Genomic DNA, 23,436 nt, shown 5'->3' on the forward strand with positions numbered 1-23,436 from the left:
TCACTCAAGTATCTTTTTGTCAATTATATTATCAATTATAACCTTATATTTTAATTGAACCTGTACCTCATGTTAGTTGTTCAGGTGTGCACTTTATATTAGTCATTTTGAGCTTGAGAAAAGTGAGCTACTATTTAGAACAGTGTTTTAGAGTTCACAGAGTATATATTACAGCATGCAGAAATGAGCAATTTAATGTGTTTATAAATAAAAACATGAGTCCATGATAACCATATTTTTAGCACTTCTTCATCATGGATTTTATGAAATATGTTTCCATTTTACTACTGGATTCCAGCAAAAGTCCTGCTCCATGTGTTCAGTCAAGGGTGCAGCTGAAAGGAATGCCACCCCAAAGTTTCTAGTCACTTCTCCTACTTCACCTAGCTTTAAAAGCCATAGGATTCAGTATCTTTGACTATTTGTTGTATGTAATTGTTATTCAATAAATATTTCACTGAACATTAGGGAGGACATTAGGAGTTTGATAGAAAGTGAATGAATTTTTAGTTTATTTCTTTTGATAACATCTTTTTAAGCTACCATGTTTGAATATGAAATAATACCAGCTACATATTCCTTTTTTTCTAATATCTAATATTATCAGTATTTATATAATATACAAATATATTTAAATATAGTTCTATTAAACTTGATTTTTAATATCTTTGCTATTTGTTTAAGCATGCTTTTATTATGTCTGTTCCCTTTCACTTATGAACTCCTGTAATATGTTATATTTCCCTTACTCCTTTGTCTGAGTCTACATTATAGACCTGTATTATCTCTTGTCTGAGTCTTGCATTATAGTTATGATCTTGTCTTATCTACATCTGTAAATTATAAGCTCCTTAAGGACAGGAATTATGACTTACTCATATCTGCAGCCTTGTCTGCATTTAGTAAATGTTCAAGGAAATAAAGGAACACGAGGGTCAATACATCTTCCTCAGAATCACATTTATAATGTGAACAGAAAAGGAAAATAAGTTTTGATATACTGTTGCTTATGGTTTTCTCTCAGGAAAACATGTTTCCCAAATTGGGTTATGCCAGTGTTGTTGAGCTCAGTATTTCTCAACACTACATAAATGCTTCTTGTTCATAAATAGCAGTAGTGTTCTACTGAATATTGTGAGACATCCCAAAAGAGAGAGAATTTCTGCCAGGAAAGAACGTGAATGCATTTTAACTCGGGTGCACCCTGGGCATATTTCTGAACCTCAAGAGTTTTCACATATATTCCACTTGGGGTATATATGAAAGGGATACTGGGTCATTAAGAGATTATGCTAAAATGGGATTCTTCTTAATAAAAATATTACATTTTTACATATAAAAAATTTTATATTGTAAAAATCCTTTAAAGTTGGCCTACACAGTTAAAATTCTTTTTATCTCCTAGAAGGCCCAGTGATTTTGAATGACTATGATTTAACCAAACCACATGAAACAGAAAATGTGGACAGTGCAGAAGGCCCAACCAATGAAGATGAAGATCTAGGAGGTGAGTCATTGTTACGGACTAAAAATAGTTATAGATATGGTTGAGGCTTAATATATAGAAGAAATCAGGATCTCCTAAGGAAAACATGGATTTATGGATTGAGTTGGGAGTAATTAAGTTTTCTTCATTTTATAAGCTTAGTATTTAGGGGCTCCTGGTGGCTCAGTTGGTTAAGTGTCTGCCTTTGGCTCAGGTCATGATATCAGGGTCCTGGGATGGAGCCCTACATCGGGCTCCCTGCTTAATGGGGAGTCTGCTTCTCCCACTCCCTCTGCCATTCCCCCTGCTTGTGCTTTCTCACCCACTCTGTCTCACTTTCATATTAATTTCTAAAAAAATATTTTAGAGATATTTAAAAATATTTTTTAGAAATTAATATTTAATTATTTGCCAAAGGATATCAGCAAACTTTGAGAATTTGAGGTGCTTATTCAGAGTTCAAGTATACCAACTTCATTTTTAAAATGTGTATTTGACTCTTTTCCATTTTAAAAATAAGGAATGTTCATTAGAGAAAGTTTGGGGTATTTCCCAACACCAACAACCAGTTCTCCAATTCTTCATACAGTAACTAGGCATCCAACAATCCAATTCAATTCTCTTACTAACTCCTGGAATTAGCACAGAACCCACAGGTTAAGGGCTCAGTCCCACAAGACTGCCCTCACTTTAGACACCAGTTGAAACTACCAGGTCTCCACATTACCTCCACTTCTGTCCAGCTTGGTTATATATGCAGGATTTTTCACAACTACTACCTTCAATTTTAATAAGGTGCTAGAATCTAGGAAAACACTTTACTTACTATTATTAGTTTATTACAAAGGATAAAACTCAGATGGAAGAGATACATAGGGCAAGGTATGAAGTAGGAGGGGATGGAGCTTCCACACCCTCTCTGGGCACACCACCCTCCCATCGTGTTGGTGTGTTCACCAACCCAGAAACTCTCTGAAACTTATTGTTCAAGAATTTTTATAGAGCTCCGTCTTCAGTCCATCTCACCCCATCACTTTGTCTTTCTGGTGACCATCCTGTCCTAAAGTTATCTAAGGTCCTTACCCGAAGTCATCTCATTAGCATAAACTCAGACGAGATCAAAAGGAGATTGTTATAAATAACAAAAGATACTCCTCTCACTCAGGAAATTCCAAGGGTTTGGGGAACTCCTGTGCCAGGAACCTAGGACAAAGACCAAATATATTTTTGTATTTTACCATAAGCTACCTACTGGTCTTTGACCATGAATCTCTTACAGCAAAAGGATTGTAAAAGTCAAGGTACTGGTAGAGTGCCTGGCTGGCTCAGTGGGTTATCAGGTCACATTATCAAGATCATGATCTCAAAGTCATGGGATTGAGCCGCTGTCAAGCCCTGTGTTTGGCTCTATGCTCCGTACAGAGGCTGCTTGAGATTCTCTCTCTCCTTCTTCCTCTGCCCGTTCCCCCTGTCCGTGGGCTTTAAATAAATGAATAGATGGATGAATGGATAGGTTAGATAGATAGATAAAATCTTTTAAAAATAAATAAAGTCAAGGAACTGACACATTACTACAGTCACATTCAGTCATTAATAATTATTCCAGCCCAACCTGGCGATTCACAGACCTGTACCCCTGGGGATAAAAATATATGTTTATAAAAAATAAAAAATTTTAAAAAATAATAATTATTCCAGCCCATCATTGTATCATATGAAAATGTCTCCCAGGGTGAGGCCACTTAGATTTGCAGGCTTCCATTTGATTTTGTCAGGTTCCAAAAACAGGACTGGTCTCCGCAATATATAGCTTCCCCTTTTCAGCATCTGGTATAATTGAACTGAGAGACAATATACATTATCATCTTACTCTGAGCCTCTCTTAAAATTTTAATGTAATACTGGATTTCCTTCATTACCCTTTGATTCATTTCATTTTTATTCATTTCATTCATTTTGATTCATTTCTTTACCCTCAGCTACTATTCCGTCTTAATTTCTACCTGAACCTTTCCATGTTTGGAAGGAACTTTAGGTTTAATGGCTGCGCTGGTCTAGATTGCAGGCAGCAATACTAGTCTAGCAAGTGCCTCCCCCTCAATCCATTCTTGTTCCTACAGGGTAGAGGTACTCAGGTACAAAACCTGCTGAATCTTTACACCACTAGCAGCAGAGCTGGTTTCACTGTTATCTTCAGTTTGGGCAAATGGATTGAAGGTATAACCTGCCCTATCAGGCCTTTAGCTATTCCAACATAAAGATTTAAAACTGTAGTTATGGTTTCTTGCCTGAAAATCATTTTGTTTCCAGCACTTGTTGCAGCCGTATCCCATGACTACTCCAACAAGTAGGAAAGAGAAAGTTGAGGTGATGAAGAAAAAAAAAATTGGGTGAAAGAAAAAGTATGGTCATCAAACCAGTGTCCTCTCCCCTTGGGAAGAATTATAATCATACCAATATATTCCCCCCATGGAAAGAAATTGCATAGTCACATTAGTGCCCTCCCCCAACCCTCTTCCCCAGATCCACCAGAAAAACAGGCATCCATCAGTGAGGATACTCCCTTAGCCCTGCTCATGTTGAGTGTGAGCACACATTCTTAAAGACATACACAAGCCCTTCATGACTACAAGTTTCCCTGTTTTAAACGTTTCAGCTGCCTATTCCAATTCTCTATGAAACTATTCTTCTGAGGACAATATCTCTCTGCCTGTCATTTAATATTATAGGCTGTAAAGTGTATTTCTTGTCTTAAAGAAATGTGATTTGGTGGTCCAAATTGGTACAGTATCTTCCAATCCATTTTTTTGCTAATACTCTGACCATTTGCATCTACCACCAGGTAAGCAATGCACAGTCCAGAATCAATGTCTAAAACCCATTTGTAGCCCTCTACCCTGGTTATTGGCATTGGTTCAGTATAATTTACTTGCTAGTGGGAGGGGCCTTCCCTCTGAGGACCCTTTCCCATAGACATAGGCTGCCTCTGTCTCTCTTGTTGGCATTTTGAGTGCAAAGGGAATATGTCCAGATTCAGCTCTCTGTATTGCTGTGGTCCCCAAATGTCTCCTCCTTTTATGAACCCAGGTAGTCACTTCAAATAAGTACAGTGTGATATCCACTTGGTTCTAATGACCTTCCAAGCCTGGAAGGGGATTCTTCTGATGGGCATCAACATGTCCTACTTTAATGTACCCCTCAAATTTCTGTATGGTCATGCTTTCAAAGGGCATCCCTTTAAAAGATCAGTTTTTTCCTTCTGCCTATCCCTATGGCCAGGCCACTGGCCCTCACCCATGACTCAGGTAAAACCCAAAATGTAGACAGAGGCTTTTGTCATTGTTCTATTCCTCCATCACTGCTAGGAAAACAGCACGGAATTCATCCACTGAGTTGATTTGTTTTTCCAACTTCAGTCAGAGTGGTGGTCTTCCACACAGGACATTTTTCATTTACCTTGGAACTGCCACCCATAAACCAAGAAGCTCTTTGTTGTTCAGTCACAGCTGTCTATCATGCACCATCCAAGTAATGATATAGCTTCACATTGTTCCGAAGTCGGTCCATAGGGGGAAAGATTCTCTGCTTGTGAGTACCTCCTGCTTGCATGCCTCAGGTAACATAATCCTGTATAAACCATTTCTGTCTTATTATGGAACTCTCCTGGGCATTGCTCTCCCAAAAGCCTTAGAGCATTTCTGTGACATCACCTAAGACAGTATGTGTATTTCAGATGTTAAGACTGTTTTTGTACTGCAGTCATAGGGGAAGTTTCAGTTAATGTCCAATAGCAGGCTGCTAATAGCCCTTCAAATGGAATTCTCCATCCCATAGTCCTAACAGCTGCTGGGAAGCAATTTCAGGTTTTTTCGATAAACCCCAGTTTATGCTCCACATAGAGCTACCACACAGACTCTGTCCCCACCCAGCACTGCCACTTCTCACCTACACTGTGGACTTGGGCAATCTCATCCATCCCCATTTAGCATTTTGAATTAATATGACAGATTTACATGCCTTCTGTTTTATAGAAACAGTTAATTCCCTAGTCACACACAATATCCACGGCCATAAGACATTCAGGTAAGAGATGCAGCCGCTTCAAACATACTAGCTTTCCTCCAGACTTTTGTCTTAATCCTTCAACCCTTCCGTTCCTAACTGTGACCTATCAACAGGTTTTGGTTTTATAAAATGAGGTAAGGGAGATGTTCCCCAGTCAGACAAATATCCATTCTCATAATACTTTCAGGTAAAGGAGACACAATTTCTTCACATAGAGCCTATTTAAACATTCCTATTTCCATCTAAGCTTCCACCTTAATCCTATCAACCCTTAAACATTTCTATATTCTCTCAAAGTGAATATTCCTGATGGGCTTCACTAACAAGTTGTTTTGTTTTGTTTTTAAATTTTTATTTTTTTTATTTTTTTTATTTTTTTTTGAGAGAGAGACAGTGAGAGAGGGCATGAGCGAGGAGAAGGTTAGAGGGAGAAGCAGACTCTCCATGGAGTTGGGAGCCCAATGCGGGACTCGATCCTGGGACTCCAGGATCATGACCTGAGCCGAAGGCAGTCATTCAACCAACTGAGCCACCCAGGCACCCCACTAACAAGTTTTGATACCACAGTGGATGAGGTTGCCATGTCAGGGAGTCCCAGAAAATTTTCTTCTCCACCCCCTGACCATTTTACCCTTTCATGTGCAGAAGGCTTTTCATCCCTAGTGAGAGGCTGAGCCCTGTCCCCTTTGTCATAACAAAGATTAATCTGCCTATTGCCTTAGCTAATTTCAGATCAGATTTCTGTTTGTAATCTTTGTCTTTTGGCTTTGTAAGTTCCTCTACACTGGAATGAATAGAGTGGACTTGTTTGGGCACTTTAATGGAAGAAGTCTGGTCCACCCAATCTTGCACAGTGTTGTCTTAAGATCTTTGTTTCAAACCCTTCAATGTCTGTTTCCTTTATCCTGTTTCTTAATAAAAATCTAAAGATTTTCACCCTGCTGAAATGAGTCCTTTGACTCTCCCCTTTCTTTTTCTTTGTTTTGACCTTAACCAATGTTTCCTTTATTCTTCTTATTTCTTAGTAACCATTTACAATTTTCCACCTTGTTGGGACAAGTCCCTTGATTCTCCCTTCTGCCTTTCTTCATTTTCTCATTAATTAACTTAATGTTTTCATTAGCCTCTGTAAAACCCAAGAGGGGAAGCTAAGACTGCAGATTCACTCTGGTTTCTTCTACTGTTGCTTGATTTTGGAGTAGGAAGGTTACATGGGGTACCCATACAAAAGGGGCTCCCTATTTTGTGTTTTCTTAGATTCTGTGTTTGTCTCTTTGGAATCCATTCATCATAGGACCAGTTTTATTAATTGTATTGTCTTATTTTTGTACGCTTTGATATTTGAGGCTTTTATAGACTGGGGAAAAGACTGCTTTTCCCAGGGGTAGCCAATTCTTACAGATGGCAGAAGGGTTAACCAGGATCATGCTTTTCATATACAAACCAATCAGTCCAGAGCCTGTACCTCCCAACTATCTCCTTACCTATTTCTCATATACCAAGCTAATATTTCCCTGCCCAAAATCATCCCACAGCCAAGTATATCAGGTAACTAAAGACCATTCTGTCTCCCAAAGTCTTCCAGGATTATTCAAAGCAGCCAATCCTAAACTGTTTACTCTGCCTGCCTTGCCTTTTCTCAGAAACTCCAGTAAAAACTCTGGCCTAGGATATCCTTAACTGCTCTTTTCTGCCTCCTGACTGACACTGGTGCTTTCCAGCCCTGTGAGGGCACTACCCCTCTATGGATCCTGTGAATATAATAAACTTCTTCCTTCCAATCTTTGTCCTCATCTCCTCCTATGGCTTTACTAACTTTACCATACCATATCCAATATGCACATTCTTATAACACCCCCTTAAAGCACAGCATTTATCATGACCTTGGGAACAGGCATATTTAATGAATTAATATCTCTGTTATCGTAAAGCCAGTCCCATATGGCTTACATACAAAGTTTATCAGCTGTTTCATCTGGATGTTCCACTGGCATTTATAGAGGGAGTCAGATAGTCCTCTTCTCAGAGTAAAAAACTGACTCTAACAGTGGCATTCATCTAATCTACAAGGCTGCTGAGCTTCTGGATCACATACAGCCATCTGATTATTCCATAGTGTGCTGTGGGTTGGATATCAACCCAAACATGCTTTTCTTCTCTATAGAATCAAAACCAAATATACTTCCCCTAAATTAGTCACTCTTTTTTTTTAAAAGATTTTATTTATTTGTTTGACAGACAGAGATCACAAGTAGGCAGAGAAGCAGGCAGACAGAGAGAGAGAGAGGAGGAAGCAGGCTCCCTGCTGAGCAGAGAGCCCCATGCAGGGCTCAATCCCAGAACCCTGGGATCACGACCTGAGCTGAAGGCAGAGGCTTTAACTCACTGAGCCACCCAGGCGTCCCTAAATTAGTCACTCTTACTGTCCATTTTAGTAATGGTTCTTCAGGAGCTAATGATACTGATTCACAAAATGAGACAGCCCAGCCCTTTCAACACTATATCCCCTCGATTTTGCCCTCCAACTGTGTGAACTATCTTTTTGGTGACCAGAGGCCTTAGAGGTACTCTCTATTGTTCCCTCAAAATTTTACCTTTTGGGGCAGCTTTGAGCTTAGTATCTGAAGCTTAAAGTGACTGAAGTCTGAGCTTGGTCCAGCATCAAGGTTTGATCTAACACTCTTTTTTCATTTCATTTTAGTTAATTCAGAAAACAGTAACCAATTTAACTTTTTTCCTGCTAGTTTGCATTTCCTTATGCAGCCAGTGAGCCAGCTCCACAGGAAGGAGATCCATCTCTGAAAACCCTTGGTAATTTTACCTTTAGTCACTGATCATAACACAGCTGCTTTTCCATAACATGTGGCCAGGAATCAGAGGTTCCTCCTTCCTTGCTCTTCTTTTCTCTTCCCAAACCACATGTTTCCATGAGCCCAGATTGTTTTAACAAATCCCACCCCTGACACCAATTCTGGGATTTATTTTCCAACACCAATAATTTCTCCATAAACCAAATGGGCATCCAAAAATTCAATTCAATTCTCGTAATAATAACTCCTAGAGTTAGCATAGAACCCACAGTTGAAGGGCTCAGTGACCTCACTTTATTTTATTTTTAAAATTTAATTTATTTGAGAGAGAGAGAGAGAGGAAGAAAGCATAGGCAGGGGAAAGAGGAGGGCAGAGGGAGAGGAACAAGCAGACTCCCCACTAAGCCGGGAGCCCGATGGGGGCTCAATCCCAGGACCTCGGGACCACAGCCTGAGCCAAAGGCAGACACTCAACCAACTGAGCCACCCAGGTGCCCCAGACGGCCCTCACTTTAGACACCAATTGAAGCTACCAGGTCTCCACATTACCAGCACTTCTGTCCTGCTTGGCTACATATGCAGGGTTTTCCACCACTATCCACCCCAGGTTTGATAAGTTGCTAGGATGACTCACAGAATCTAGGAAAGCATTTTTCTTACTATTACTAGTTTATTATAAAGGATACAACTTCATGAGAGCTCCATGCCCTCTCTGGGCACACAACCCTCCATCCTCTTGTTGTGTTTACCAATCCAGAAACTCTCTGAATCTCATTGTTCAAGAGTTTTCATAGAGCTCAATCTCCAGTCCCGTTCCCCCTCCCAGAGGTTGGTGGTTGGAGCTGAAACCTTTAACCCTTAGTCACTTTGTCTTCCCAGTGATCTTCCCATCCTGAGGTTATCTAGAAGCCCCACCCTATGTTCATTAGCATAAACTCAGGTGTGATTGAATGGAGCTTGTTATGAATAACAAAAGACACTCTTAAACCTTGGGAAATTCCAAGGGTTTTAGGAACTCTGTCAGGAACAGGGGACAAAGACTAAGTATGGCTTAATATTTTACCACCTTTTAGAAAGTTCATAGAATGAAAAAAGAAAAACTTACCTCTCTCCCTACCACCCAAAGTTAGTCTTTATCAGCACTATGGAATACTTTTAGGTTTTTTTGTGAATTCTGAGCACTATATTTATATTAACATTGCACACGTTTTATGCTAATATTTATGTTGATAAATCTGATCACTATTACTTTATGAACGTCACTCAGATCTCATCTTAGATGTCAATTTTTTCAAAAGATTTTCCCTGACAGCCCAGTCACTATTTTAACACATTCCCTATTTTAATTCTCTGCGTGGCACTTACCATGGATAATTTTGGAGTTTTATTTATTTCTTTATTGTCTTTCTCTATCTTTTATGAGCCAAGGTCTTGGGCTTTTTTACTGCTAGTATTTATAACACTTAGAATAGTACTTGGCCTTCTCAAGATCTTTTTCTTTTGTTTTAGATTCTTAAGGGACCAAGAAATATAGTTCTATGTCTAAAACTTCTGAGATTCAAATCACAGCTTCAACTAACATTCCAGCTCTGCCTAGCTATACATTCATTTGTACCAGTTCTTAACCACAGAGACGAAAAATGCTGCCTGGCACAGGATGTGGTCATTTGTGCTGAGGAAAGGCATACAATGTTCTACCAACTTCACCCTGCAACCTCTTGAAGATGCTATCCATGGAGTCATACTCATAATGAAGCAAGTGATAACTCTGCCTTTGGCTTGTATTTTTCTGAGTTAGGGTTTCTGAATTTTGATAGGTGATGCCATTAAGTTTATGTTTGGACCTTTGGTCTGGAAATTTATAATTATGTTAGAAGTCACTCAGGTGGTCAGAAAAAAAACACAGAAAATTAAATACTCAATCATTCCAATTTTAGTATACTTGCTTCTGAAGTAAGCACCAGATTAAATACTCAAATGAATATATTGGGATGCCTGGGTGGCTCAGTTGGTTGAGCAGCTACTTCGGCTCTGATCATGATCCCAGGGTCCTGGAATTAAGTCCCACATTGGGTTTCCTGCTTGGTGGGGAGTCTGCTTCGTTCTCTCCTTCTGCCTCTGCCCCACACCCTCTGCCCCGGCTTATACACTCTTTCTCTTTCTCAAACCAATAAATAAAATCTTTAAAATAAATAAATACTCAAATATAAACAATAACAACAAAAAAACCCAAACAACTCCATTTAATAGTAGGAATTTAAAAGAAATATTGTAAAAACCCATGTGATATAGCACTTCCATAGGAATCCATACAATAGATTCCAGGCCTCTGCATTTTGACCCTGTTCCAGGAGTACATCCAAGGAGAAAAAAGAGACATTCAGCCTCTGTGGTCCACTCGTTTTGGATCATCTTTGACTGTTATAGCTTCCAATGTCATTTCAATCTCCTTACCTCCAATTCTATGTCAGTTGATGAATGGAGTATCAGTGTATTTTTCCCAGTTGTTAGGGATCTAAGAGTGTTGTAACATTTCTTGGTAGAGACTAGAAGATATAATCAGTCATTCTAAATAATTTGGGAAAAACAGAAGAAATGGCTTTTTCCACTAACCCTGATTTAAAAAGAAATGAGGGACACTTGAAGGGCTCAGTTCGTTAAGCATCCGACTCTTGATTTCTGCTCAGGTCATTATCTCAGGGTTGCAAGATCAGGCCCCAAGTTGGGCTCCAGCTCTGTGGTCAGTTGGGAGTCCACTTGAGATTCTCTCCCTTTCCCTCCCCCCCCTTACATTCTCTCTCTAAATTAAATAAATCTTAAAAAAAAAAAAAAAAGAGAAAGAAAGAAACGAACAGGCTGACTTTAGCTTTAAAAGATTAATCCTTTATTTCACAATTAAGCTCCAAACTGATTACTATTAATGTTGGAACTTAATCTGAGTCATATACCTTTGGAAAGATTGTTACCAGGACTCTACTTTTTAAAAACATAAAATATTATCAGTAGATACAAGTTATACATGCTAAACTGTAAAATAATAGAACTGAAAAGTAGCATTGGGGCACCTGGATGACTCAGTTGGTTAAGCAACGGCTTTCAGCTCAGGTCATGATCCTGGAATCCTGGGATCCAGTCAGGCTCCCTGCTCAGTGAGGAGTGTGCTTCTCCCTCTGATCCTCCTCCTTCTCATGCTCTCGCTCTCACTCTCTCTCAAATAAATATTTTTTTAAAAAAAAGGAAAGTAGCGGGCGCCTGGGTGGCTCAGTGGGTTAAAGCCTCTGCCTTTCGGTTCAGGTCATGATCCCAGGGTTCTGGGATGGAGCCCCACATCGGGCTCTCTGCTCAGCAGGGAGCCTGCTTCCTCCTCTCTCTCTCTCTCTCTCTCTCTCTGCCTGCCTCTCTGCCTACTTGTGATCTTTGTCAAATAAATAAATAAAATCTTTAAAAAAAAAAAAAGGAAAGTAGCATTGCCTGGAAGAAGTTATGTGTGTTGCATAATAAAGTACTACTGTTACATTCAGCATAGGGAAACATTAAAACTAATTAGGATTATACTTTCAAAGATAATTAGACTTAGGGGTGCCTGGGTGGCTCAGTCGGTTAAGCAGCTCAGGTCATGATTTCCAGATCCTGGGATCAGGCCCTTCATTGGGCTTCCTGCTCAGCAGAGAGTCTGCTTTTCTCTCTCTTTCTCTCTCCTTCCTTGGACCCTCCCTACTGCTCATTCTCTCTCTCTCTCAAATACATAAAAATCTTTTAAGAAAAGATAATTAGAGGGTCGCCTGGGTGGCTTAGTGGGTTGAGCCGCTGCCTTCGGCTCGGGTTGTGGTCTCAGAGTCCTGGAATCGAGTCTCGCATTGGGCTCTCTGCTCAGCAGAGAGCCTGCTTCCCTCTCTCTCTCTCTCTGGCTGCCTCTCCATCTACTTGTGATTTCTCTCTGTCAAATTAATAAATAAAATCTTTTTTAAAAAAAGAAAAGATAAGATAATTAGAATTATACCTTTAAAGGAAATTTAGCTATCTAAAAGCATGCTTTAGAGGATCCTATTCTATTTAAGTTTAATGAAAGCATTTTTTTAAGTTCTCCAAAAAGTTTTAGAAATTAAGATCTGTCCTAGAATGTTTTAAACTCAGAATATTGTAATCATGTCTGATTTATATGTTAAAGATAATGAAATTTCATCTGTATCTTTCTAAGTTTCCAGCTTTTAGAAAATTATTTATAGAAGATTAAAAGTGCTCACTTTATTTTTCTCTTATGGAAAGAAAACTAAATTTTTTAGGGGGAAAAAGTGTTTACCCAGCTAGAAGTATTGAGTGAGAAACAAAAAATATTCAGAAAAAAAAAAAACTTCTAAAAGATATTAACATTTAACATAAATTCACTTGTTTCCTATCATCCGGATATTGACCGTTTTTTAGAGTTTTTGTTGTGTTAAGTAATCCCCAGGCCTAATGTGGGGCTCCAACTCACGACCCAGAGATGATTTTTTTTAAAACTATATATTCCTATGAGCTTAGTGCAGGAGTTGGCAATTTTTTTCTGTAATGGGCCAGATGGCAAATATCTTGGGCTTTGTGACCAAATGATCTCTGTTGCAGCATCTCAATTCTTCTATTGTATTGTAAAACAGCATAGAAGATATATAAATGAGTGTGCATGGCCATATGTATACCAGTAACCTTATGTACAAAAGCAGGCAGTGAGTCAGATTTGTCCTTTAGATCATAGTTTGCTGACTCTTGGCCTGATGTAACATTTATTGTGTGATGAGTTAAGAATGTTTTTGCTCCTTGAAGGAACAATGATCATGTAAATATTTCAAAAGAACATCAATGGGGAGTCTAATGCTATTATTTTGTAAAGAGAAAAAATATATATCACTAACAGCTTTGTTTATCTTATACATAGATTAGCTCCTTATGTAAATTAATTGGTCACAAATAAAATGATCTGTGGATTAAATGTGTTACCTCTTAGTTGGTTTTAGTTGGTTCATTGTTTCTTCTTGAAAATTTAAATCTAATAGACTAATACACTGGAGATATTTACATCAATTCAAGTTTATTTCTTCCATGAGACCTCCTTGTACTATCTCAGCTCCCTCAAGTGTAGTCTTAGGGCTGAGTTTTTGGAGTGTGTTTAATTAGTACTTGCTTAAGCACCTAATTATACTGTGTTTGAAACTCTGCATGACAAACTTTCACCCCATTACATTATAAGCTTTTTGAAAAAAAGAGCCCTAATAGCCCACATTTATATCTTTGTAAAAATACCTACCATATAAAGTAATGTAATCAAAGTGGATTAAAAACACAAGAAATGAAGAGGTTCAGAGTTCTTTTTTAAGCCTGGCCATTGACTCCTATGAACTATTATTATTTCTCTTTTCAGTGACCAACCACAACCCTCATCAGACTAATCTTGAACAGTAGGAAATAACCAAGGATCTCCAAGTCTTTTGGTTTTGTTTAGCAATTTGATGAGTGCAGGGGTACCATAGGCACTTCACTGAATACAAAGGACATTGGGACCTTTGTGTTGGACCTAAAATGTCATTGAGATACCATAAGGTCAAAAGCAGAAGTTAAAGAAATATTTATAACATACTGTAAGAAAGAATATCCCTATTGCTTGTATGGGCCCCATGTTCCCCAAGGAACACAATAAAATATAAGCCACTGGACTTCAGGGCTAGAGGTCAGAAGTCTCAGATCAGGTTGTCAGCATGACCATGCTCCTTCTAAGGGCTCTAGGAGGATCCTGCCTTGCTTCTGTCTAGCTTCTGCTGGCTCCCAGCAACCCCTGGTGTTCTTGACTTGTGGCAGTGTGACTCCAACCTCCATCTCCTTCAGGGGCCTTCTTCTCCTTTTCTTATACAGAGAGCAGTCATTGGATTAAGGGCCCACCCTAATCCAGTGTGATCTCATCTTACCTAATAACATCTACAAAAGTCATTTTCAATTTCCTGGCAAACATGAATTTTGGGGAGACACTTCAACAGACTATACTTTTTCTCTCTCTCATCTTTACAACTATCAAATATGCCTGAAATAAAATAGATGAAATAGATTGCTTTTTAATTATTTGTACAGTGTTATTTTCTATTGTGATACCTTAGATCAAAGATAAATTTAATTAGAAAGTCTGCTGAAAAGAAATTCTTCCCACCTCAGGAGATACAGCTCCTGTCTTCAGTAGCTTTCCATGTCAAAGTCTGTCTCTTCAGAGGTGTACAACATTTTTGCGCTCATGAGAAATAAAAACTACTTTGATGCTTCTGAAAGGGGGAGGCAGAAAACCCAAGCCACATTTGTGGTTTATGGATGCTAATTACTGCTACATTTAGATGTGTGAAGGAGGGGTCTATGGCTGGAGCGAGCTGGGAGAGACCAAGTGAGCCTCGCCGAGGCGCTCACTGAGGTTCCAGTGGTACTGCTCAGCACACGCAAATATATGCTTCAAAAGGAAGTGCCGTTTTTTATCAAAATATTACATCTCTCAAGCCCAGATCAAGACCTGTCGCTCATGGGATGCAGGGGTTATCTTACAAAATCAGCAGTGCTTTGCTGCAGAAGTTCACTCACAGGGGATTTCTGTAAGTGCTCACAATGGGCAGAGGCTTTACCGTTTCTACTGTGTCAAACGGGTATGTTCTTTTGGTGACAGAACACCTCCGTGAATTTTTTAACAAAAAACATCTCTGGATTCTTTTTTTTTTTTTTTTCTTTTTTAAACCAAGCTGTGTAGCACAGTGAACTAAAAGGAACTTAATAGGAAAATATTTGGCATCTGCAAAGGAGGAATGGGTAATTGTAATGGTTGACAGAAAAATGGATCTGCTCACTGTCCTTAGTGGGTCCTTGAAGACTCTTTCCCCCTTTCTTTTGTGTGTGTTTTTTTTTTTTTAAACTGTGGAGCAATAGTGTTTGTACCTCCTTGGAGTAGAAACAAGGTGCAAAATAAAATGTAAATTCCGGTCCAGTTATTTAGCTGTGTGCATGAAACACCCATGTATGCCTGATAATTCTCATAGCATCTCATCTTGCCTTGCAAGTTCAGCTTCTCAAACTAAGTTTGGCACTGGGCATGGTGACCTGGGCCATTGTGTACTCTAGTGCAATTTGGTAATCACACGAAGGCACCCTGCTGAGGAATAAGTGAGGAATCCCAGTGGTGTGCCTGAGTCAGCTCATAATCGCTTATTAAACTTTCAGGAATTTTGTCAGCTGGCTGGCTTCATGTTGGTAGTTTGAATTCAGCCATGGTATTTATACCACTGACATCAGCAAATGCTACAAATAAGCCCTTCCCCCAACTCTGAGTTGGTTTTTGAGCACTTGCTAGCACACCACCAGACTGACTGAATGAAATCCTGTTCTTCCTCCCTAGCTCATCATTTTTCATAATTTGTCAGAGGGGACCTTTTTCTTTTTTCTTTGGTAAATTGCGTGAAGGAAAACAGTGTTGGAGATGAGAAAAGTACATTTTATCTTTAAAGAATGAGGATCACATTACTGTAAAGTTAATGAAATAATAGGAGTTTTTTGGTAGATATGGTTACAAAAAGCACAAAGCAACAACAGTGAGGTTTAGATTAGACACAACTGACCGTACCTTAAACTTACAATGTCCCAAGTAATCATGAATCAGTTACTTCTTTCTGAATCCCATAACATAAGAATTTTAACTTGCTCCTGTACTTTGTCCACCAATGAGCTGACAACATGGCAAGGGTAGAATCTTCTTCAGTGGTACTATTCTTTTATGCCAGAATTTGGGCTATATAGTTAATACTCAGTATTTATCCATTTTTCTTTCTGCCTTACCATCCAGCCATCCATTTATCCATTCATCCCCTGCATTGTTCTAAGTGCTCACTAAATAACTGTCAGTCAGTTAAGCAGAGTAAGGAAGCGCACATGTGAATACATTTTGGCATTGGGTCTCTTTTAGCCATCAAACTGAGATACGGGAAGACTTTTCAAAGATTAAGTGGGTGTGGATAATTTTAAGTGAATCAATTTCCAGGGGTTTCAACTTCAGTATGTTCTCTTTCCTAAATCTGATCTGCCTTGTAAGACTGCTATAGTTAAGTTTCTTCTTCCCCATCTCCCCATTCACAATGATCCTTCTCATTATCCTTCACAATTATCCTTCTTATAAAAGAAGGACACATCATTCACCTATCCCAAACCTTACTCTTTGCCCTAATATGTAAATATTTCCAAGATGCCACATAAAGGATCAATTAGATAACTTCTTTAATCAAACTTTTGTAAATCCTTCCTCCTCCATCCATCTCATTAAAAGATACATTGCCAGGGTGCCTGGGTGGCTCAGTTCGTTGGGCAATTGCCTTCGGCTCAAGTCATGATACTGGCTGGAGTCCCAGGATCGAGTCCCACATTGGGCTCCCTGCTCAGCAGGGAGTCTGCTTCTCCCTCTGACTTCTCTCCTCTTATGCTCTCTCTCATTTCTCTCTCTGTCTCTCAAATAAATAAAATAAAATCTTAAAAAGATACATTCCCAACAAATTTTACTTTTTATATTTAATAATTATTCATAAAGATTTGTAACATACCTATATGGTTTTAATCAATTATATGCTAATAATTATAATAACTCAATCCAGAAGAAATTTTTCTACCCCTAGCACTTCATATTAACAAATATTTTTATTTATACATACATATATTGTTGTTGCTGTAGAAAAGTATGATAGGATGAGCAATAAAGATTCAGGCATAAAAGAACAGTATATGGGGCGCCTGGGTGGATAAGAGGGTTAAAACCTCTGCCTTCGGCTCGGGTCAGGATCCCAGGGTCCTGGGATGGAGCCCCGCATTGGGCTCTCTGCTCAGCAGGGAGCCTGCTTCCCTCCTCTCTGCCTGCTTGTCATCTCTGTCTGTCAAATAAATAAATAAATAACATCTTTTAAAAATAAATAAATAAAAATAAAAGAACAGTATGTGGGGTGCCTGGGTGGCTCAGTGGGTTAAAGCCTCTGCTTTCAGCTCAGGTCATGATCCCAGGGTCCTGGGATCGAGCCCCACATTGGGGGTCTCTGCTCTGCAGGGAGCCTGCTTCCTCCTCTCTCTGCCCGCCTCTCTGCCTACTTGTGATCTCTGTCTGTCAAATAAATTAAAAAAAAAAAAAAAAAAAAAAAAAGAACAGTATGTAAGGGGGCTCTTGGGTGACTCAATCAGTTAAACATCCAATTCTTGATTTCGGCTCAGGTCATAGTCTCAGGGTTGTGAGATGGAGCCCCATGTAGGGCTTGGTGCTCTTTAAGGAGTCTGCTTGAGAATCTCTTTTCCCCCCAGTTGCATGCACATAAGTGCAAAGGGGTGTATGTGCGTGTGTGTGCATGCACTCTCTCTCTGTCTCTCATAAATAAATCTTTAAAGAACAGTACCTAAGGATGAAGTTCAATGGGGAAAGTGAAACGGATATAGAAGTTCAGGGAGAAATTTTTCTGATTTTTTTTTAAACTTATTTATATATTTTTAAATTTATGATGGAGTAAATAAAATTACTAATATTTATATTTCATTGGAAACATTTCAAAGAGTGCATTAACAGTTTAAATCATTATTATTTATAGTAAACAAAATTTGTATTTGTTTAGAAAATGTTTAAACTATGATGAAAAATTGTAGATGTCAACTTGATTTCCACTTAATATCTGCTGTGTATAAGGAAGAAACATAACTTTTCAAAAATTCTTTTTAGGGTACTTGAGCCAATAATTTGAAGACCAACCCCTGTCATATAAAGTATAGACAGTGTAGCACAGAGGAGCCTTCAGTTTAAGCCTCAGCCTATTTAAAGGCCTAATACAAAGATTCTCAACCTGAAATCTCAAGGTTTGGGAAATGTCTCAAAACTATATGAAATTTTGTGTTTATGGGTATGTGTGTATTTTATCTAGGCCAAGAGTACAGTTCTCATAGAAGTCCATAACTCAAAAGATTAAAAAGCTCTGACCAAGGTATATAAGGTCTTACAGCTTCTAGACTTTGTTGTTTTTATAATAGTTCCATATGTAATGGTCTATAGAACAGCTTCCAACATAAAGAATTTTGGATCGGCTCTGTATGTATATAAAATAACATATACTTATTATAAAAAATCATGAAATAGGCATAATCCTCCTTTCTCACTAACCTGAAAGCTATCGTAGGGCAAACTTTTGATTTTATTTATGGGTAAATCAAAGGCCTTTTTCTTAATTTTGATAAAGAAAGTTACAGATGCTTCATCCATAGAAAAATTCCAGATGGAAATTCTGAAAACAGTTTTTTAAAGAATAGATAGACAGCATTTACCCCTGATGATTCTGTTATATGGCATCTAATTTAGCGCCTAATACTCAGCAGTCTAATAATAGGTTGATGTAGTATTCAGGCTTAGAATTAGGAAGTTTATATTTGGAGGTGACTGACAGCACAGTAGTTTGAAAGCTTTGGATTTTAAAGTGTCACACACACAGCAGATGAGTGAAGATGTCAGAGCCAAGCCTAAAGGAGGACCCTGGTAATCCAGCCCTTGGTGTATAACCTTCAAACACCAATAAACAAGATTATCTGGATTTAACATGTGACCTTTCTCATTCTGACTGGTTAGGTCCAGATGTTTTCTCATTCAGCTGTGTGGTTGAAATCTGCTTTTTAACTGACTGCAATTGGATCTAGATTTGAGGCTGTAGAAATGACAGTCTTGAAAACTCTATTGTGCAGGGGGTGATGCTGTCTAAACAGTAACATATGGAGACCGATGGTTTAATAATTAAAAATAATTTGTGACCTTACCCTTAATAGATTATTTAATTATGTCAAGTGAATAAGTAAAAATGGGATCGTGGTAGATATTTCACTATATTAGTCAGTCTGGTGGCATTAAAAACATTGACAAGATTTGTTAGAACCAGGCTTTCTTGCACCTGCGTCTATAGAAGCAGAAATCCTAGTCATGCCTTTGTTACCCTTAAGGAAGTTCATAGCAGCCCTAGAGAAAACAGGAAAGGCTCTTTATTAGCTTCTCTTAAGTCAGTCTAAGCTTATGGCCATACTTCTCATTCACCAAAATTTGGACACAATTTACTGTCCCTTTATTACGTCCCTTAATTGCTTGGAGCCCAGGACTATTCCTGGCATTTTGTTATGAACTGTTCCTTACAATCATCTTGATTTTCTGGGTCTAATACTTCAGGTTGTACTAGTTCCGTCTCTGAGATGATATAAAAAAGATTTTTCTTTATTTTTTCTTTTCTCATGGGAGAACTAAACTCTCATATCACTGAGTAAACCCTCAGAGAGCTTCCCCATGTGATTTTATACTACTGCTGACTTGTAGGTCAGGAATAGTGCTCATTGATTAATAATCATAGCCTAGTAAGGCACTAAATTATTAACAGAATAGAAAGTGAGACATGAAAACATAAAAGTACAAAATATGATAAAGAAAAAATGTAATTAGAAAATCAGGATCTTTATGGATTCTAGCACAACTTAGGAAAATAGCAAAATCAGTAGTTACTTAGGTGTTCTCTGAAGTTGATAATAAAATAGTTAAGTATGAGAAATGTCCTGTGAGGCCAACTCTTCGAGTTGGTTTAGAAGTCTTCCCTACTGCCAAGTAACAGATGCACCTTGTGTTTTTTAACACAACACTTATTAATTTCTGTGAAAAGGACATGATTTTAGTTACATGGGAACAAAAGGGGTTAAAGATAGTCTCGTGAGGATTTGTCATAAAGGCTCAATCGTAGACCAAAAGCTACACTTGTCACAATGCTTCTTGTAATAGTTGGTAAATGAGTAACAACTCTACCCTCTTAAGACAGAGTCAGTATCAGTGTAGCTAAATATCAGTTGTTGGGTTTTTTAAAAATATTTTTATTTATTTATTTGACAGAGAGAACAATCACATGTAGGCAGAGGGGTAGGTGGCGGGGGGCTGTGGAGCAGGCTCCCTGCTGAGCAGAGAGTCCAGTGCGGGGCTAGATCCCAGGACCCTGAGATCGTGACCTGAGCTGAAGGCAGAGGCTTAACCCTCTGAGCCACCCAGGCGCCCCGGTTTTGTTTTTTTTTTAAATACTTATTGAGTTTTTTCCCTTAACAGCTTTAATTCACATACCTTTAAGTGTTCAAGTCAAGGATTTTTTGTAAATTTACAGAATTGTGCAACTAGCACTGTTTTGGAACATTTCTATCATCCAAAAAAAAATCTCTAGTCTGCTGTGAATCCCCATTCTTACTCCCAGCCCCAGGCAACCTCTAATCTGACTTCTGTCTCTATAGATTTACAATTGCTGGACATCTTGTATAAAAGGAATGATACAGGTTTTTTTGTTGTTGTTTGTTTTGTTTTTTAAAATATTTATTTATTTCTATACTATATATTGATATATCTACATATTATATATTTATATATATATATTTTTTAATTTATTTGATAGAGAGAGAAATCACAAGTAGGCAGAAGTAGGTAGAGAGGCAGGCAGGAAGAGAGGGAGAAGCAGGCTTCCCGCTGAGCAAAGAGCCTGATGGGACTTGATCCCAGGACCCTGGGATCATGACCAGAGCTGAAGGCAGAGGCTTAACCCACTGAGCCACCCAGGCACCCCAAAAGGAATGATATAGTATATAATCTTTTGCTTATGGCTTCTTTCACTTGCATAGCATATTTCTTTTTTTTAACTTTGTCCATGTTGTTACATGTTTCAGTACTTCGTTTCTCTTTATTTCTGAACAGTATCCTACTGTATTGATAAAATACATTTTGTTTATTAATTTGTGAAATAGTAGGCCTTCTATTTCCATTTTCTTGGCTCTTATGATCCTGCCATGAATATTTGTGTACAAGTCTTTGTGTGGACATAAGTTTTCATTTCTTTTGGGTAGATACCTAGAAGTCAAACTGCTGGGTTGTATGATAAATTTATGTCTAATTTTATAAGAAACATCTATATTGTTATTGATTGCTATATAACAAACCTTAGCAGTTTAAAACAATACAAATTGATTATCTCAGGAATACAGGCATGATTTGTTTGGGTCCTCAGCTTCTTATGAAGCTGCAGTCAAGGTATTGACCCAGACTGTGGTCTTATCTGAAGGTTTGACTAGGGAAGGATAAAATTCCAAACTCACTCATGTCATTGTCAGGATTCAGTTCCTTGACAGTTATTGGAATAGACTTCATTTCCTCACTGTAGGTTGGCCAGGACAGCCTTCACTTCTTTGCCATGTGGATTCCCTAGCGTACTTTGTCAGAGAAGCATACGAGAAGCACCAGGGAAAGAGTGAGAACAAAATGGAAGTCACAGTTATAATCTAACAACAGGAGTGATTTCCCATCACTTTGACCATGTTCTTTTTTTTTTTTTTTTTTAAGATTTTATTTATTTATTTATTTGACACAGAGAAAAGGAGAGAGAGCACAAGTTGGGAGCAGCAGGCAGAGGGAGAGGAAGCAGGAAGCACAATGAGCAGGAAGCACAATACGGGGCTTGATCCTAGGACTCTGGGATCATGACCAGAGCTGAAAGCAGATGCTTAACTGACTGAGCCACCCAGGTGCCCCACCATGGTCTTTTAATTAGAAGCAAATCATCCAGGTCCAAACCACATTCAAGGAGCAGAGATTGTACAAGGATACGAATACTAGGAGTCAGGGATTGTTAGAAACATTTTCAGAAGGCTATCAGCCAAATTTTTTTCCAAATGACTATACCATTTTACACCCCCACCAACAACAGATTACAGTTCCATTTTCTCCACCTCCTTACCAACACTCATTGTTGTCTGTCTTTTTGATGATAGCCATTCCAGTGGGTGTGAAGTGGCATTTCATTGTGGTTTTAATTTGCATTTCTCTAGTTACTAATGATGTTGAACATAATTTCATTTGCCGATTGCTCATTTGTATAATTTCTATGGTAAAATGTCAATTCAAATATTTTTCACGTTTTTAATTGGATTATTTGACTTACTATTGAATTATAAGATGTTTTCATTTATGATTCATGTTTTTGATATCATATCTTAGAAATCTTTGCCTAATTCAAAGTCATGAAGATAATATGTGTCAGCTACTATGCTATATTTCTGTACATTATTTTGCCTAATGTAATTACAGTAACAACCCTGTTAAGGGTAGATAATATCATCATTGCACAAGTGAGAAAATTCACAGAAATCAAGTGACTTGCTGAGATCATACAGGCAGAGTACAACTTGAACCTAGATGTCATCTTACTCCAAAGCCTGTGCTCTTTCATCAGAACTTAAAAAAAATTTTTTTTAAATCCATTTTCAGTGGGCAAAATAAGAGTGAAATACTATACTGTCTTTTCCTTGTAATTATCAGTACCCATTCTGGTGCTATTTGAATACTGTTAGTACAAACCCCTCTATTCGTGATCATTGGAAGTTGCCTTTTGAAATGAAGAAAAACTTATACTCCAGTTTACTGGTTAGATTCCTTCTAGTTATAGTCTTCCAGACAATATTCCCTCCACTGTTTCTAGTGGAGCAAGGATGCATCTTTGCTTGCAGCCTTGAAGTGTGTTACTGGGCAGCTGTTAAGCAGTTGTTATACTTTACCCCCAGGGACAAGCCTGTTCCAGTGACAAGATAGCTTATTCCCTAATGGGCTTTTAGTGTTATACATTCACCTAGGACAAATCAGTGCTGAGTCCTTCCATGTTTCTTAGCCAGAGAGAAGAGAATGGAGGAAGCATAGAGGAGGAAGAGTATTAATATGTAGCAAATAGTAAATTTTATATTATTTTTTATGTGTTCTGTTTTAATTGATTTAATGTTAAAAAAGAGCAAGAATCTTTTCATTATTGATCCTAATATTAATTTTCCTCTCTTTCAAGAACCCTTTATGCCCTTCAGGTCAGGTTGGCATACCTTAAGTTAGAAATACAATTTGTTGTTGCTGTGGCCTAATACGCTAGCCTTGGGCAAAATTGCAATATGTGCAATTTTTTTAAAAAGTCTCCAACCTTAATTTTGTATTTGAAGCAAAGAACAGGATAATCATTCACCCCTTCCTTCCTT

At 38.3% G+C, this 23,436-nt stretch overlaps 1 protein-coding gene across 2 annotated transcripts in view; it reads left to right on the forward strand.

Annotated features, from left to right (window-relative positions):
• IKZF3 (IKAROS family zinc finger 3) overlaps nt 1-23,436 on the forward strand; it is a 92,829-nt gene that overhangs the window by 27,174 nt on the left and 42,219 nt on the right. For both annotated transcript variants that reach the window (XM_059148130.1, XM_059148129.1), the window contains exon 3: nt 1,406-1,507. In XM_059148130.1, the coding sequence (XP_059004113.1) occupies nt 1,406-1,507 (102 nt within the window). The remainder of the gene's footprint in view (nt 1-1,405; nt 1,508-23,436) is intronic.

Source organism: Mustela lutreola, chromosome 15 (assembly GCF_030435805.1).
Source record: "Mustela lutreola isolate mMusLut2 chromosome 15, mMusLut2.pri, whole genome shotgun sequence".
Lineage (NCBI taxonomy): Eukaryota > Metazoa > Chordata > Mammalia > Carnivora > Mustelidae > Mustela > Mustela lutreola.